The 13,307-nt window shown below is 43.8% G+C and overlaps 1 protein-coding gene across 1 annotated transcript in view; it reads left to right on the top strand.

Moving 5' to 3' along the window:
• sarnp (SAP domain containing ribonucleoprotein) overlaps positions 1 to 11,444 on the top strand; it is a 13,007-nt gene extending 1,563 nt beyond the window's left edge. Inside the window, exons 3-11 of the mRNA XM_061771844.1 lie at positions 824 to 867; positions 956 to 1,026; positions 2,469 to 2,520; positions 2,629 to 2,702; positions 4,082 to 4,119; positions 4,191 to 4,216; positions 4,286 to 4,354; positions 5,934 to 6,020; positions 10,487 to 11,444. Coding sequence (XP_061627828.1) covers positions 824 to 867; positions 956 to 1,026; positions 2,469 to 2,520; positions 2,629 to 2,702; positions 4,082 to 4,119; positions 4,191 to 4,216; positions 4,286 to 4,354; positions 5,934 to 6,020; positions 10,487 to 10,528 — 503 coding nt within the window. The 3' untranslated portion in view covers positions 10,529 to 11,444. The remainder of the gene's footprint in view (positions 1 to 823; positions 868 to 955; positions 1,027 to 2,468; positions 2,521 to 2,628; positions 2,703 to 4,081; positions 4,120 to 4,190; positions 4,217 to 4,285; positions 4,355 to 5,933; positions 6,021 to 10,486) is intronic.
• The last annotated feature ends 1,863 nt before the right edge of the window (positions 11,445 to 13,307 follow it).

The raw sequence follows: 13,307 nt of genomic DNA, 5'->3' as shown, positions 1-13,307 counted from the left end.
TAGAGTCTGTAATGTTGTATATCCTCACTAGGCCTGTCACGATAAAACAAAATTGAAACACGATATAATTTCCCCAAAACTATCATGCTAAATGATAACGGTTTTTTTTTATGCCTCTGAAATCATAAAGATTAAGGCCCACCCTCGAGCTGCAAGACTGTGTGTTTGGTCTGCTGAAGACGAGCCCTTCAACTAATCATCAAATATATGTTGACTGTAGTCAACTACTGGCTGAATAACGTGTGCCGCTGTGATTATGTGTAAGAAGCCGTTAACTTTCCCGCGTTTGTGTTAATAGGAGGCTAACGCACACGGCAACTCGGAGTGAATCGCTGACGTTTTAAACTATGTTGCCGCGGCGGAGAGAGGTGTTTAGCTCCTTAACTCACTTGCTCGGTAGTTCGTTGGCTCGCGGCCGGGCTAGCGAACACAAGAAACGGTTGACTTTATCTGAAGAGTCTCCGTGAATCTCAGCGCTGCACATGGAGCAAGACTGCGTATTGGACTGAGCCAACACCGGCAAAAGCGTTCCACAAGCTTGCTAGCGGCTAATAACTCAGCCGTTCAACTCTACCAACTCACCGCACCAATGACCATTTATCGAGTCCGGAAAAACCGTCGTGTCCATTGTATTTATTGAACGATTAGTCGATATAGTAGTTATCGTGACTGGGCTCATGCTCGCTATGCTTGCTCTGCAAATTCTGCAATTGCGCACTTCACCTTTCAATGATTCCATCGTCACAGGTTTTTTTCTATTATGTTATTAAAATCCACAAATCGTGTCATGTGCCACACATTGTCTCTCATTGCTTTCCCACAGATGATGATGTGGACGTGGACGACGTGCTGGCAGATGACGCCGTGGTAATGTTGTCAGTCGTCTCTGCCGGCAAACCGACGCTCTTTCCTTCGGGTGACGTAGAGATGACGACGTTTTCCATTTGTGTTGTAGGACTTCGCAAAAGGGGAAATTGTAGACAACGGCAAAGACGTCAAAGAATCGGAATCTCCTGTGGCTGAGTTGTGAGTGTTTTTTTTCCCCAATGTTTGTCTCGCCCCTCGCCCGAAGATAGCTGGGATGGGCTCCAGCACGCGGCCCGCGTGAGGATAATCGGTACGGAAAATGAATGAATGAATGGATGAATCTCCAGCATTCTCACGTTGCCGACGGCAGCCAACATTTCCAGCTTTGTCTTTTGCATCAAGCGTGGCCGTCGCTCATCTTGCGTGGACACGTTCGCATGCTTGAATCTTTTATTTTGTTTGCAAAGGGAGATTGTGAAGGCTTGTGGCGCAGCAGCATTGAAGTTTGGACTCACTAAGTGAGGTGGAGGTTTATTTTTGGGAAATAGTCTAAAAATAAAATCTTTGTTCCCCCAAAAATCTGATTTCCGATTCTAATGAATTTGTAGTTTTCCCTTTCGCTTAAAAGCCCATCGCTGGCCAAAACCTTGCGTGTCCAAATTTGCTCAGTCCCCACATGGCTCTGTTATTTTTTCAAATTATTGACCAATATAAAGTGTTGAAAACGGTTGTCTCTCTCTGCTGATGTAGAGAAAAGTAGTTACTCCAGGGGTCAGTGTGTCCTTTCTGGCTCCAGCCATGTTGTTGGTTTAAGTAGCACATACCCAAGTGGGGATATTTTAAAATAATTTTTCAAAAACATTTGTACGTGCCTATTAGGTGTGTGTGCCTTGCCTGAACGACAGGCCATGCGGACGTGTTCCTTAGGTAACCATTTGAACCGTTCCTCACACTCACGGTCCTGGCAATGTAGTCGACAAAGCATTGTGGGAACCCAGAATTCATTGCGGTGATGTTGTAGACTACATTACTGTAGTTGTAGAAAATCAAGCTGAACATTGCTTCTTAACTCATTCACCGCCAGCCGTTTCCTGAGCAGGGAACCCTTAGACTTTTCGAGTAATTTCACTCATTTATCAAGTCCCACAGAATATTGTGTACTGTGACGATGTAAACACCAAAAGAAAGATCAGAATCTCTACTTTCATCAGAAAAAAAGTTTCTCTAGCTTGTACTGTTCTTTAGTAATCAGCAGTCAAATGTAGGCTGCTTTCAACCAAATCTGTTTCTGGAGGGAAAAAAAGCCTTTTTGTGAAAGCGGACACATCAAGCAGAACAATGACTGACGCCATTGTTATGCGTGTGCATTTGCTATTCGTTAGGCTAAGGTTGGTATTTGTGAATTTAATTCATAAAACTATAATTGTGGCTTGTTTTAAATAAGGTTTCTTTATCTGCTAAGAACATTAGCCCAATTGACCTTCTGTGAGTCATTTCCGCCACATTTAAGTCAATTGGCCTACAAAGGAGATATGCAGGTGACTAATTGCACTACACTGACCTTAAAATAAAGAAATAAATCAACTGCAATAAATGAATCGTGATATAGTAAGTAATGGCCACTCTTCAATCTTTGTCATTTTTTTCTGTGCTTGTTTTAGGCCCACTGAAAAGAAGATTGTGAAGATATGTCCTCCAGCGACTGCCAGTGAAGTATGTGTGACGTGATCCAGCACAAGTCAATTTTATTCTTATTATTTTGTTAATACAGCCATGCAAATTTCTCACATTTTTCCGCAAATGTGTTCTTTTGTCGAGCAGCGACTACAGAAACGTGCTGAACGTTTCAACCTGCCGGCATCAACTGAAGACAAGAAGGTTCAGCGTGCCGCCAGGTGAGACCCACGTTACTGTGTCGATTTGCCAAGGGATTGATTATTATTTTCATTGCGGAGAAATCAGTGAATACCAAAAGGATTCGTCAGAACTACTTCACTGTAAACGTTAGTGCTCTTTATTCAGAAAAACCTGCTACATTTCTGCGTACAACAATAGTAATTTCATCTGATGATGAAATGAGTTTGGCCCGCCTTAAATCCGATCCGACATCTCTGTCCGACCCGACGGAGCTTGAGAGGTGCTGCAAAGAGGAATGGGCGCGACTGCCCAAAGATGGGCGTGCCAAGCTTGTGGTGTCATATTCAAAGAGACAAGGGGCATCAGCAAAGGCTGCGAATACTTACGTACATGTGATGTTTTAGTTGTTTATTTTCTAATACATTGGCAAATGTTTTTCACATCATCTTTATGTGGTGGTGTGTGTGGAATTTTGAAGGAAAAAATTCATTGATTCCATTTTGCAATGACGGTGTAACATAACAAAATGTGGAAATAGTGAAACACTGTGAGTACTTGGCACATGCACTTGTTTCGTACAGTGCCGTGGAGTGATTTGATTAGCCAGTTGAGTCATGATTTAACAAGGGGTGGGGGTACTACTTTTTCACACTGGGTCAGGTGGGATTGAATGTTTTTTTTCCCCCCTTGATAAATAAAAACATTTTAAAGCTGCATTTAATGATTACTTGGGATATCGTTGTCTGACATTTACATTTATTTGACAATCTTAAACCTGAACATAGGAAAACTGCAAACAAGAATTTGAGAAGGGAGCAAATAAATACAACCCCAATTCCAATAAAGTTGGGACGTAGTGTTAAACATAAATACATAAAAACAGAATACAATGATTTTCAAATCATGTTCAACCTATATTTAATTGAATACACTACAAAGACAAGATATTTACTGTTGAAATTGATAAACTTTGTTTTTAGCAAATAATCATTCACTTAGAATTTTATGGCTGCAACACGTTCCAAAAAAGCTGGGACAGGTGGCAAAAAAAGAGTGAGAAAGTTGAGGAATGCTCATCAAACACCTGTTTGGAACATCCCACAGGTGAACAGGCTCATTGGGAACAGGTGGGTGCCACGATTGGGTAGAAAAGGAGCTTCCCTGAATTGCTCAGTCATTCACAAGCAAAGATGGGGTGAGGTTCACCTCTTTGTGAACAAGTGCGTGAGAAAATAGTCCAACAGTTTAAGGACAATGTTCCTCAACGTACAATTGCAAGGAATTTAGGGATTTCATCATCTACGGTCCATAATATCATCAAAAGGTTCAGAGAAATATAAAGTTTGAAATATAAAGCAATTATGTGTGTTTTTGTCACGGACTAATAGAATATGTCATGATGTGTTTCTACTTGCAGGTTTGGGTTACCGATCAGTGTTTCAAGTCCATCCACAGGTGTGTATGATGACTCTTCAGCATCATGTTCAACGAGTGCGCAATCTGTATCATTTCCTTCTCCCGCACAGGCGCCGTCGTGGCCGGGAGCGCTCCGGTAAGAACCGCCGCCGGGCGTCACGTTCCTCCACTTGTTGTGCGTTAAAGTTTCTCATGTCTGTCGCAGGTCAACATGGATCAGCTGAAGAAGCGGGCGGAGAGATTTGGCATGAATGTGTCGTCGCTTTCACAAAAGGTTGGAATGCGCTGCCACTTTGATGTATGAGTGCCCCCAACGTACAAGTTTAGAGTTTTTTAGAAGTTTAGAATCCCAACGTTCAGTGCCGAGAACGTGATTTCACCACTTTCCCTTTTTTTTGACGGGGAGGGATGGGTGTGGTATTGTCAAGTCTGCAGACAATGTTAATGAGGCACAATTGCCAGCAGATTGCAGCGAGGTGCCATTTTGCAAATCAAGATCACACCCAGTTTGCTTCGTCCCACCCAAACATTACAACTTTCGAGGAAGAGGAAATGGCGGCTATCGCAGGCTGCAAGTTGTACTAGTTAAAGCATTTTTCACTTGAACAGATTTGGTACCAGATGTTTCGTGGCATTTAGCATAAGTTTGTGTGTGTCATAAATGTGACAAAGTACCACGAGATCTTTGATGTGAGATCTAGAGCCTTTTTATAAGTTATTTTAGCTGTTTTATGGAATAAAACCACTGTTCAGATGTTAGGGGTGTCACAAAAGAAAAAAATAAGTGTGTGAAAAATTTGCTTTCCAAACAAATGCGGAACATTTGTCTGTCAGTGCACGATTTCCTGGTACACACATTAATTACACTGACGCACACGTCAGAGCTTGGCTAACAATATCTCACTGTGGCTAACGACTAACAAAATGGAGAAATCGAATGAAGGCCTGTTGGGAGGCAAATTTAATAATAAAAAACAAAAAATTGATATATACACCCAATGGCAGCTGTGATAAATGCGTGGTTTTGTGCAGAATATGCAAAAAGGAGTTTGAGCGCTTCAGCCCTCCGGTACCATCTAAATGCAAAGTATGACTGAGTAAGCACGCTAGCAGTCACGGTACGAGTTCTAAGAGTTGTCGGTAAACCAAACTCCAGCAAGTGACCGGATTCAGGACCAAAACTAGCAAGTCGACCTTGGAGAAAATCACAAATTCACTGGCAAAGTGGATTGCGCTGCACTGTAGACCACTATTAGTAGGTAGAAAACAAAGGATTAGAAAATGTGTATATACACGTATCTACACGTATCTACACGTATATACACGTATATATACGTATATATACGCGTATGTATATATATATATATATTTATGTGTATATATATATATATATATATATTTATGTGTATATATATATATATATATATTTATGTGTATATATATATATATATATATTTATGTGTATATATATATATATATATATTTATGTATATATATGTATATATATATGTGTGTGTGTGTGTGTGTATATAATTCCACATTCTTTTTTGCTTTGTCCAGGGAGACAAAATTCGAGTTACAAGTGAACTTCAAATGCGCTGCCATTGGCGCTAAATTAGAAAAAAGGACTAATTCAAGTTTTTTGTTTTCATACAATATAGTGCTATTTTCCTTTTACATAAGAGTCATGATAAAATAGTTTTTGTTTTTCCCCATTTGTTGGTACGCATGAACGGCATTTATTGTCAGTCATCAACAACTGCGTTACGATTGTGTTGCAAAGTCGCAAAACTGTTTGGCTGCTGTGCGGCTTCAGTTGTGCTTGGTTCATTGACGATTGTTGCGCTTGGCAGATGGAAGCGGATGAGAAGCTGATCAAGAGGAAGGAAAGGTTTGGCATCCTGACGGGCGGCGGGGCGGCTGGCTCGGCGGACATCCAGGTGACTTTTTTGAATAGTTGACCCCTGCGAACTGTTGACGCCCCTTTCGCTTCCCACAAAAGTCATAATCGTGACATGACAGGGAACAGCACGTGTCACGCCGCCCTGACTATATAAACACCAAGCTCCCTTATGCCATGCATTGGCCATTTAGCGGAGTAGCCACTTCCTCATCCCTTTTAACCTGAACCCAGTTCTACCAGTACAGCATGCAATTAGCCATCAAACCTTGCCCACTACATCTTCCCTGAAGTCTTATGTGTTTTGCGTTATTTGGGCTACAGTGTCCCCGTCGTCTGGCCCCACGCGCGTCCGCAAGGCAGCGGCTAAACGGGCGGGATCCGTCGCCCCTCGCCAGCCTGACGGCGGTTAGAGTAGCCGCCGGAGGTCCGACACAATGGCGTTAGGGTTGTGAACCACACAGTTGCCAGACGCACGTCACAGGGTGAGGGGGGGCGGGGGTGGCAATCATCCGGTGGGCGTAAGGTGAAGCCATCGGCGACCACGGTTGCTGAATTTCAAAGGAGGGAAAGGAAGGAAAATTGTCCCATGCCGGTCATGAAGCTCAGAGGCTGCCTCTCTGCGATGTGCGTCGCTGGAAATTCTCCTCTTTCCGCTTCGGAGAGGCGGGGTTTTCAGAGCATTCAGCTAAACGCCCTCAGTCTCGGGAATCTGAAAGAATGTCTCAATTCTTAACCATTTGGAAGCCGGACTCGTTTAAATAACCACAAACTATGATCCCCAAACACTTTATTATCATTTCAAACTCATCTTGCAACATTACCCTTAAAAACCTTTGACCCATTCAGGGTTGACAGATTGATACAGATAGATTTGATTTTGGAAAAACTGCACCAGAAGTGGGGGTGCTGTCTCCTCGGCAACCCATAAAAGTAGCAATTGTCTTTCAAACCATCTGTCTTCCCTGTCCACAATATGTACGTTTTGTCCTCAAAACAGTGCTGTTACTCTTGGCGGTGCGGGTAGATGGCTGAATCTTGACCTGAGGAGCTTGCCCATCTGTGTTGTGCCAAGCGTCTTTCCCCCATGTATGCATGTGTGCATTATTCACTACACTTGACCGCATACACCAGATTGCTTTTCTGTGTGTGTGGTGTCCAGTCTTTGGGGTGTACCAGCCATTGTCTCGGTGTCACCAGGTTTGAAGTGTACCAGAATGTTATGTTCTGTGATGACCAAGATGGCGCCTCCCCGTGCGGACGCCTCGGTTACGTGCTCCCTAGTATCGTCTATGTTTTGGTGTTTTTCGTGCGTCTTTGGAGACGTTACGTGACTCACTTCCACAAGGGAAGACTTGCTAAACATCAGGGAGTCTACCCCTTCACCAACTTTCGCAAATCCGCTCAGTTTTTTTCCCCGTGTTACTCACCGTGGCAGCGACTGCGGTCTATGGTGCATGGAGGAGAAGGCGACGCCACAGAGGGAAGCGAGCCGCCATCCAAGTTAAGCTCCGCAAGAGAGGATACAGATTGGCGTTCCTGTCGATCCACCTCGCGAATCTATGCTCCCTGCCCAACAAAATGGACGAGCTTCATCTTCTGATAAGACCAGTAAAGACCGCCCTGTGCTTTACGGAGACTTGGCTTTGTGAGGCTGTCCCCGACGGCGCCTTAGTGCTTCCCGCCTTCCATCTTTACCGGGCAGACTGCGTCATGGAGTTATCGGGGAAAAGCAAAGGGGGCGGGATATGCTTCTATATCAATGAAAAAAGGTGTACGAATGTCACGGAGCTCAGCACACACTGCAGCCAGCATTTAGAGTCGCTGTTTTTAAACTGTAAGCCATTCTACTCGCCGTGTGAATTTGCATCTTTCATTCTCGCCGGTGTTTCATTCCGCCTCAAACTAACACGAACGGCGCACTGCTAACGCTCGCTGAACAAGTAAACGACATTGTGTTGGTGGTCACCGGTGCTCAGGACAGGAAAGGACGTTGGTTTAAGGCTCGCTTGAGGTACGTTCCCGTACTCGCGAGCAGGCACAAAAACGTTATGTAGCCTAGCAAGCTAGCGGTACCACGAACGGTTGGACGTAAACATGCCGCCGTTCTGTCGAATCATGCTCTAAAGTTTCGGTGTTGGTGAAGTCATTTAATTAAAAATAATGTAATTTAATTACAGTAAGTTAGCAGCCATTATTTCTGTCATGTAATGTTGGTTTGACCTGACTGATTAGAATACACGATCTGACGAGCGCAGTGATTTCCAACCTTTATGGAGCCAAGGAACATCTTTTACAATTGAAAAATCTCACGGCACACCAACAAACAAAAATGTCACAAAAAGTGGATACTTTAATGACTATTTACTTCCTGCCATCTAATAGAAGACACTTCATTTGTCACTATGCCTCACTGGCATAAATACAGGAACAAAGATACATTATTTATTATAAATATAATTTTTTGAGCAATTAAGTACACGAGTATATACAGTAAATGAACAGGTCATTTAAATAGACACATTCCTCCATCTTGTGATCGGATATCGTTTTTTTTTTAAACTCGCTGATCGGCCCCAAAAATCCTGATCGTGTAAAGCCTAGACATTAACATTGCAAAGAGAAACTATGCAGCAAAGTTGGAAAAACAGTTCAGCGCTAACGACTCTGAATCAGTCTGGCATGCATTCCAATCGCTGACCAATTACAAGCGACGATCCCCCCAAGCTGAGAACAATAGCACACTAGCCAACGACTTGAATACCTTCTACTGCAGATTTGAAAAGGACACTTTCACAGCCCACACCCACTCAGCCGCACCACCGACCACTATCACACCACCGACTTCTGCGTTAACCATCCACGAACAGGATGTGAGACGCATCTTCAAACAACAAAAGACTAACAAAGCGGCAATCCCAGACCATGTGTCCCCATCCTGCCTCAAAGTCTGCGCGGACCAGCTTGCTCCACTCTTCACACAGATCTTCAATAGATCTCTGGAACTGTGCGAAGTACCATCCTGTTTCAAACGCTCCACCATCATTCTATTCCCCAAGAAACCTACAATCTCGGGTATGAATGACTACAGGCCTGTCGCCTTGACATCTGTGGTCATGAAGTCCTTCGAACGTCTCGTGCTGGACCACCTCAAGAGCGTCACAGGTCCCTTGCTGGACCCCCTGCAGTTTGCCTATCTAGCGAACAGGTCTGCGGATGATGCAGTCAACATGGGACTGCACTTCATCCTAGAACACCTCGACAGTGCGGGGACCTACGCGAGGATCCTGTTCGTGGACTTCAGCTCAACGTTCAACCCCATCATCCCTGAACTCCTCTCCTCTAAGCTTCTCCAGCTCAGCGTCTCACCTGCCATCTTCCAGTGGATTTACAGCTTCCTGATGGGCAGGACACAACAGGTGAGGCTGGGGGAGGCCACCTCATCTACACGCACCACCAGCACCGGGGCGCCCCAAGGTTGGGTCCTCTTTCCGCTGCTCTTCTCTCTCTACACAAACGACTGCACCTTGACGCACCTGGCTGTCAAACTCATAAAGTTTGCAGATGACACCACTGTCATCGGCCTGTTGCTCTATTCGTCATTCAAACTGCTCTCGTTGCTCGAGAACGCTGCATCTTTTTGCATAATTCATTCATTCATCTTCCGTTCCACTTCTCCTCACGCGGGTCGCGGCCGTGCTGTAGCCTATCCCAGCTATCTCCGGGCGCGAGGCGGGGTACTCCCTGAACTGGTCGCCAGCCAATCGCATGGCACATATAAACAAACAACCATTCGGACTCACATAATTGTACCGGCATTACCAGATAACTATTAACCATTTATTGCTCAGTGACTGTTTTTTTTTTTTTTTTCAATGTCTTTCTGTCTCCAAAGTGTTCTCTGACAAGTGGCTGTCTGTTGTCGTACTAGAGCGGCTCCAACTACCGGAGACCAATTCCTTGAGTGTTTTTGACATACTTGGCAAAATAAAGATGATTCTGAGTTTCCCAGACAGACCTGATGCATACAGAATGACAATATTGTTGCACTCTTGTCACTCTTCATTCTCCACCACCTTGCTCCTATCCCTTCTGGAATTGGATGCACTTTTCACAAATGACTATCTGGGGTAACCACAGATTTTGAGGGCCTCCCTCACGTGTCTGTGCTCTTTCTCTTTGGCCTGTGGACTGGTTGGAACGATATCAGAGCTGATAACGTTATGAGAGCTGCTTCCTTAAGTGGTGTGGTGCGTGGCATGCCTCTAAATTGGAGCATAAATAGTTGAGTCTTCCACACTAACACTGGCTAGTGCGTCCTGCCTAAGCCTCGTCGCACGAACTGATGAAGCCCGCTCGGATGAGAGGCTAAATATCTTCCGAGACAAACGGAACAGTCCAGTTGCCGTCGATTGAATGCCTTGAGAATGAAATGATGTGGATGAATGAGAATATTCACAGGCTTGTATTTACTCTTTTTAATTATTATTTTTTTCCCTTTCACAGGCAAAGAAAATGAAGCGTGCTGCACGATTTGGAATAGTGTAAAGTTTGTGTGTATTTTATGTTTTGTCTTTAAATAATTTTCGGGAGCCAGGATTCTGAGTGATGGCAATGGTCACAGACTGACTAATCAAAGAAATAAAAATGTTGAGTTACTGGTCAAAAATTGTTGAATTAGTGGAAACTGGAAGGATTTTTTTTGCCTGCTTATTCTCGTTTTTTTTCTGCCTTTTTCCATTGGTGTTTTTTTTCACACTTCCCAAATGTTTGACATGGAGTGCTCGTGACTTAATGATGATGACCTAATTTTGTTTTTATTTAGTTGCACGTATCCCCAATACATATTGTCAAATCTTCGTGCACTGTATCTGAATGAGCAGAACTTCAACCTAGCAGCCCCGTTTCCATTCCGAACTCGAGTCTCTGGCTACTTGCAGGTTTGCCCAAAAGGCATTAGATCATTGGCTACTACAAAAAACGTGCAGCATTAGTTTTTCTTTCTTTCATCTTCCAGCGGCCTCACAATACTGAGTTCATCAGCTTAATGAAAGGGCAAGCCGAACTGATGCAGTTTGACACATTTTAGGCATTTGGAGAGTTGAATCCTTTTTGAATGTGACGCCTCATGAAATCTGTGTTCGTTCTGGAATGGGGAAAAAAGCCCTCCAATTGTGCTCATGAAAGCTCACGTCAATAAGAGGAAATTGAGATAATTTTGCAGGGCTAGTTGGAACTGTTATATATTCAAGACCAATTCACTATAAAAACTTTGGTCTCCTTTTTTATCCCTAAAATACTGATTGGAGGGCAACAAATGTTTTCAGGTAATCACATAAGAGGATATAACTCGGGATTGTTTTGTTTGTGTCGAATTGTACTTTTGGTGTTAACCTATAACTGCTTGGTTCACTGCTTCAGTTATCTCTGCATTTTATAAAATAAAAGGTTTTCAATTTTCTTACATTGGCTTTGTTTGATTCTGTGTGTAGCGTATATTGATATATATATATATATACACGAGTCCTCAATTACAGAGGTTTAGGATTAACACAAAACAGAATTTTATAGAAATTGTAATGAAATCTAAGAGGGGAAACTACCACAAAAAGAAAATAACACCATTGGTCAACGAAAAGGGAAGATAGGACATCGTGTGTTGCTGGACTAAAAATGAGCGTGAATGGGTTGCAGCGTGTGTAGCTAGTACAAAGTTGGAATTTGTGTGAAGCTGGCATTTCCCCCCAAATTATTAGGCACTAATTTTGTACATCCTGACAACTATTGTTGTGCTACTTGGCCGTAGATCAGCTGCTCTTTCTCCGCGCATCTCGGGAGGAACTGAGGCAGCTTTAGTTGAAGAAGATGCACAAAAAGGAAAAACAAATAGGCGGGAGAAGAAAAAGGGAAGTTGTTCGTCGCGCTTTCGGTGGGAGAATACGAGCGTCCCTCTTCCTGCCTTTCTCACGGACCCGCGAGCAACTTCTGAGCGTTCACCCTTGGCTTGTAGCGTACCGGGTACTTTTTAGCAGCTGTTGCTCTGATTGCCTAGCGGTGACCCACGTAAGCCGGGAAGCCAAGTCTCCATCCCAGGTTAGCGTTGGGCGAACCGCGTGTTCGAACAAAAGAAGAGGGGGAGGGGGGGGGGGGGGCGAGGCCAGCCCCGCCGCAGCCGGGAGATTAGCCAGGAAGTCAAGAAGTCGAGAGAGCGAGAAGAGGCGGGAGCCGACGGTTAAATACCCAGGAGGCGTGTCTAAGGGACGGACAAACGAGAAAGACCACACCCACCAACTTGCGTTTCGGTCGACGCTTCAGCCATAAAAATTATGTAAAAATCATATATTATAAAATATTCCCAACTTTGTACTCTTACTCATAGATCAAGCATATAGAATGATTGTTTAAACTTTAGTCTCGGCAGATCAACTGCTTATCGTTCAATACATTTCGTAGTGTTCGGCTTCAAATCAAGACGAACACTTCTCAAAGGTCTCGCAGCTGGACCTGTAAAGCTGACACAATGACACAGACATCAAGGCATACGTTTGGAATATTTCTGCAGAGTTTGCAAAATAGCAAAACAGACATTTTTCTTCAGTTAAAGAAAATTCAAATGTGAGTCCACAGGTTTGCAGTAACGCTCAACCGCCAGCGGGTGTCGTCTCTGTTCTAGGAATGTTCCCAGTGGTAGAGAGGATCCAACCTTTTGGTCGCTCTGTCACTTCAAAAGAAGAAAAGGAGTCTTTGATTCCCGGAATCCAGATTTGTCGGGGATCCGCTAATTGGTTTAAGGTCTGGCTGAGATAAATTAGGAATCCTTGTGGCCCTCTTGCACAGCGGGGCGGCTCGGAACCATGAAGTTGATCAAGTTGTTAGTGGAGGGGGGGTTACAGTGACAACCGGCCATACTCACTACACTGCGTTTGCTTGTGAGTGCAGGCAGTATTGTAAACTAAGCAATTTTTCAGGCCATTCTTTGACAAATTAAGTGCACACATTGTTTTTGATATATTCAGAGGTGGAAGTGGGTAAGCGTAGAGATGTCTGCCTACATTTTGGTCATGATCGCAGTTTTCGGACATTAAAGGGCGTTAAGCGTTTTCTCTATCGTGAGCGCCTATGGAGAGGAAAAGGCTTAATGTGAACGGCATTTGCCATATTGGGCTCATCATTTTGATACAACCCCAATTCCAATGCAGTTGGAACGTTGTGTTAAACATAAATAAAAACAGAAGACAATGATTTGCAAATCATGTTCGACCTATATTTCATTGAATACACTACAAAGACAAGATCGGAATCGTCGTCAGTTCCCAAACGTTTATTG

The sequence above is a fragment of the Phyllopteryx taeniolatus genome, chromosome 1 (genome assembly GCF_024500385.1).
Source record: "Phyllopteryx taeniolatus isolate TA_2022b chromosome 1, UOR_Ptae_1.2, whole genome shotgun sequence".
Lineage (NCBI taxonomy): Eukaryota > Metazoa > Chordata > Actinopteri > Syngnathiformes > Syngnathidae > Phyllopteryx > Phyllopteryx taeniolatus.
This window is presented reverse-complemented; position numbering and strand designations above follow the sequence as displayed.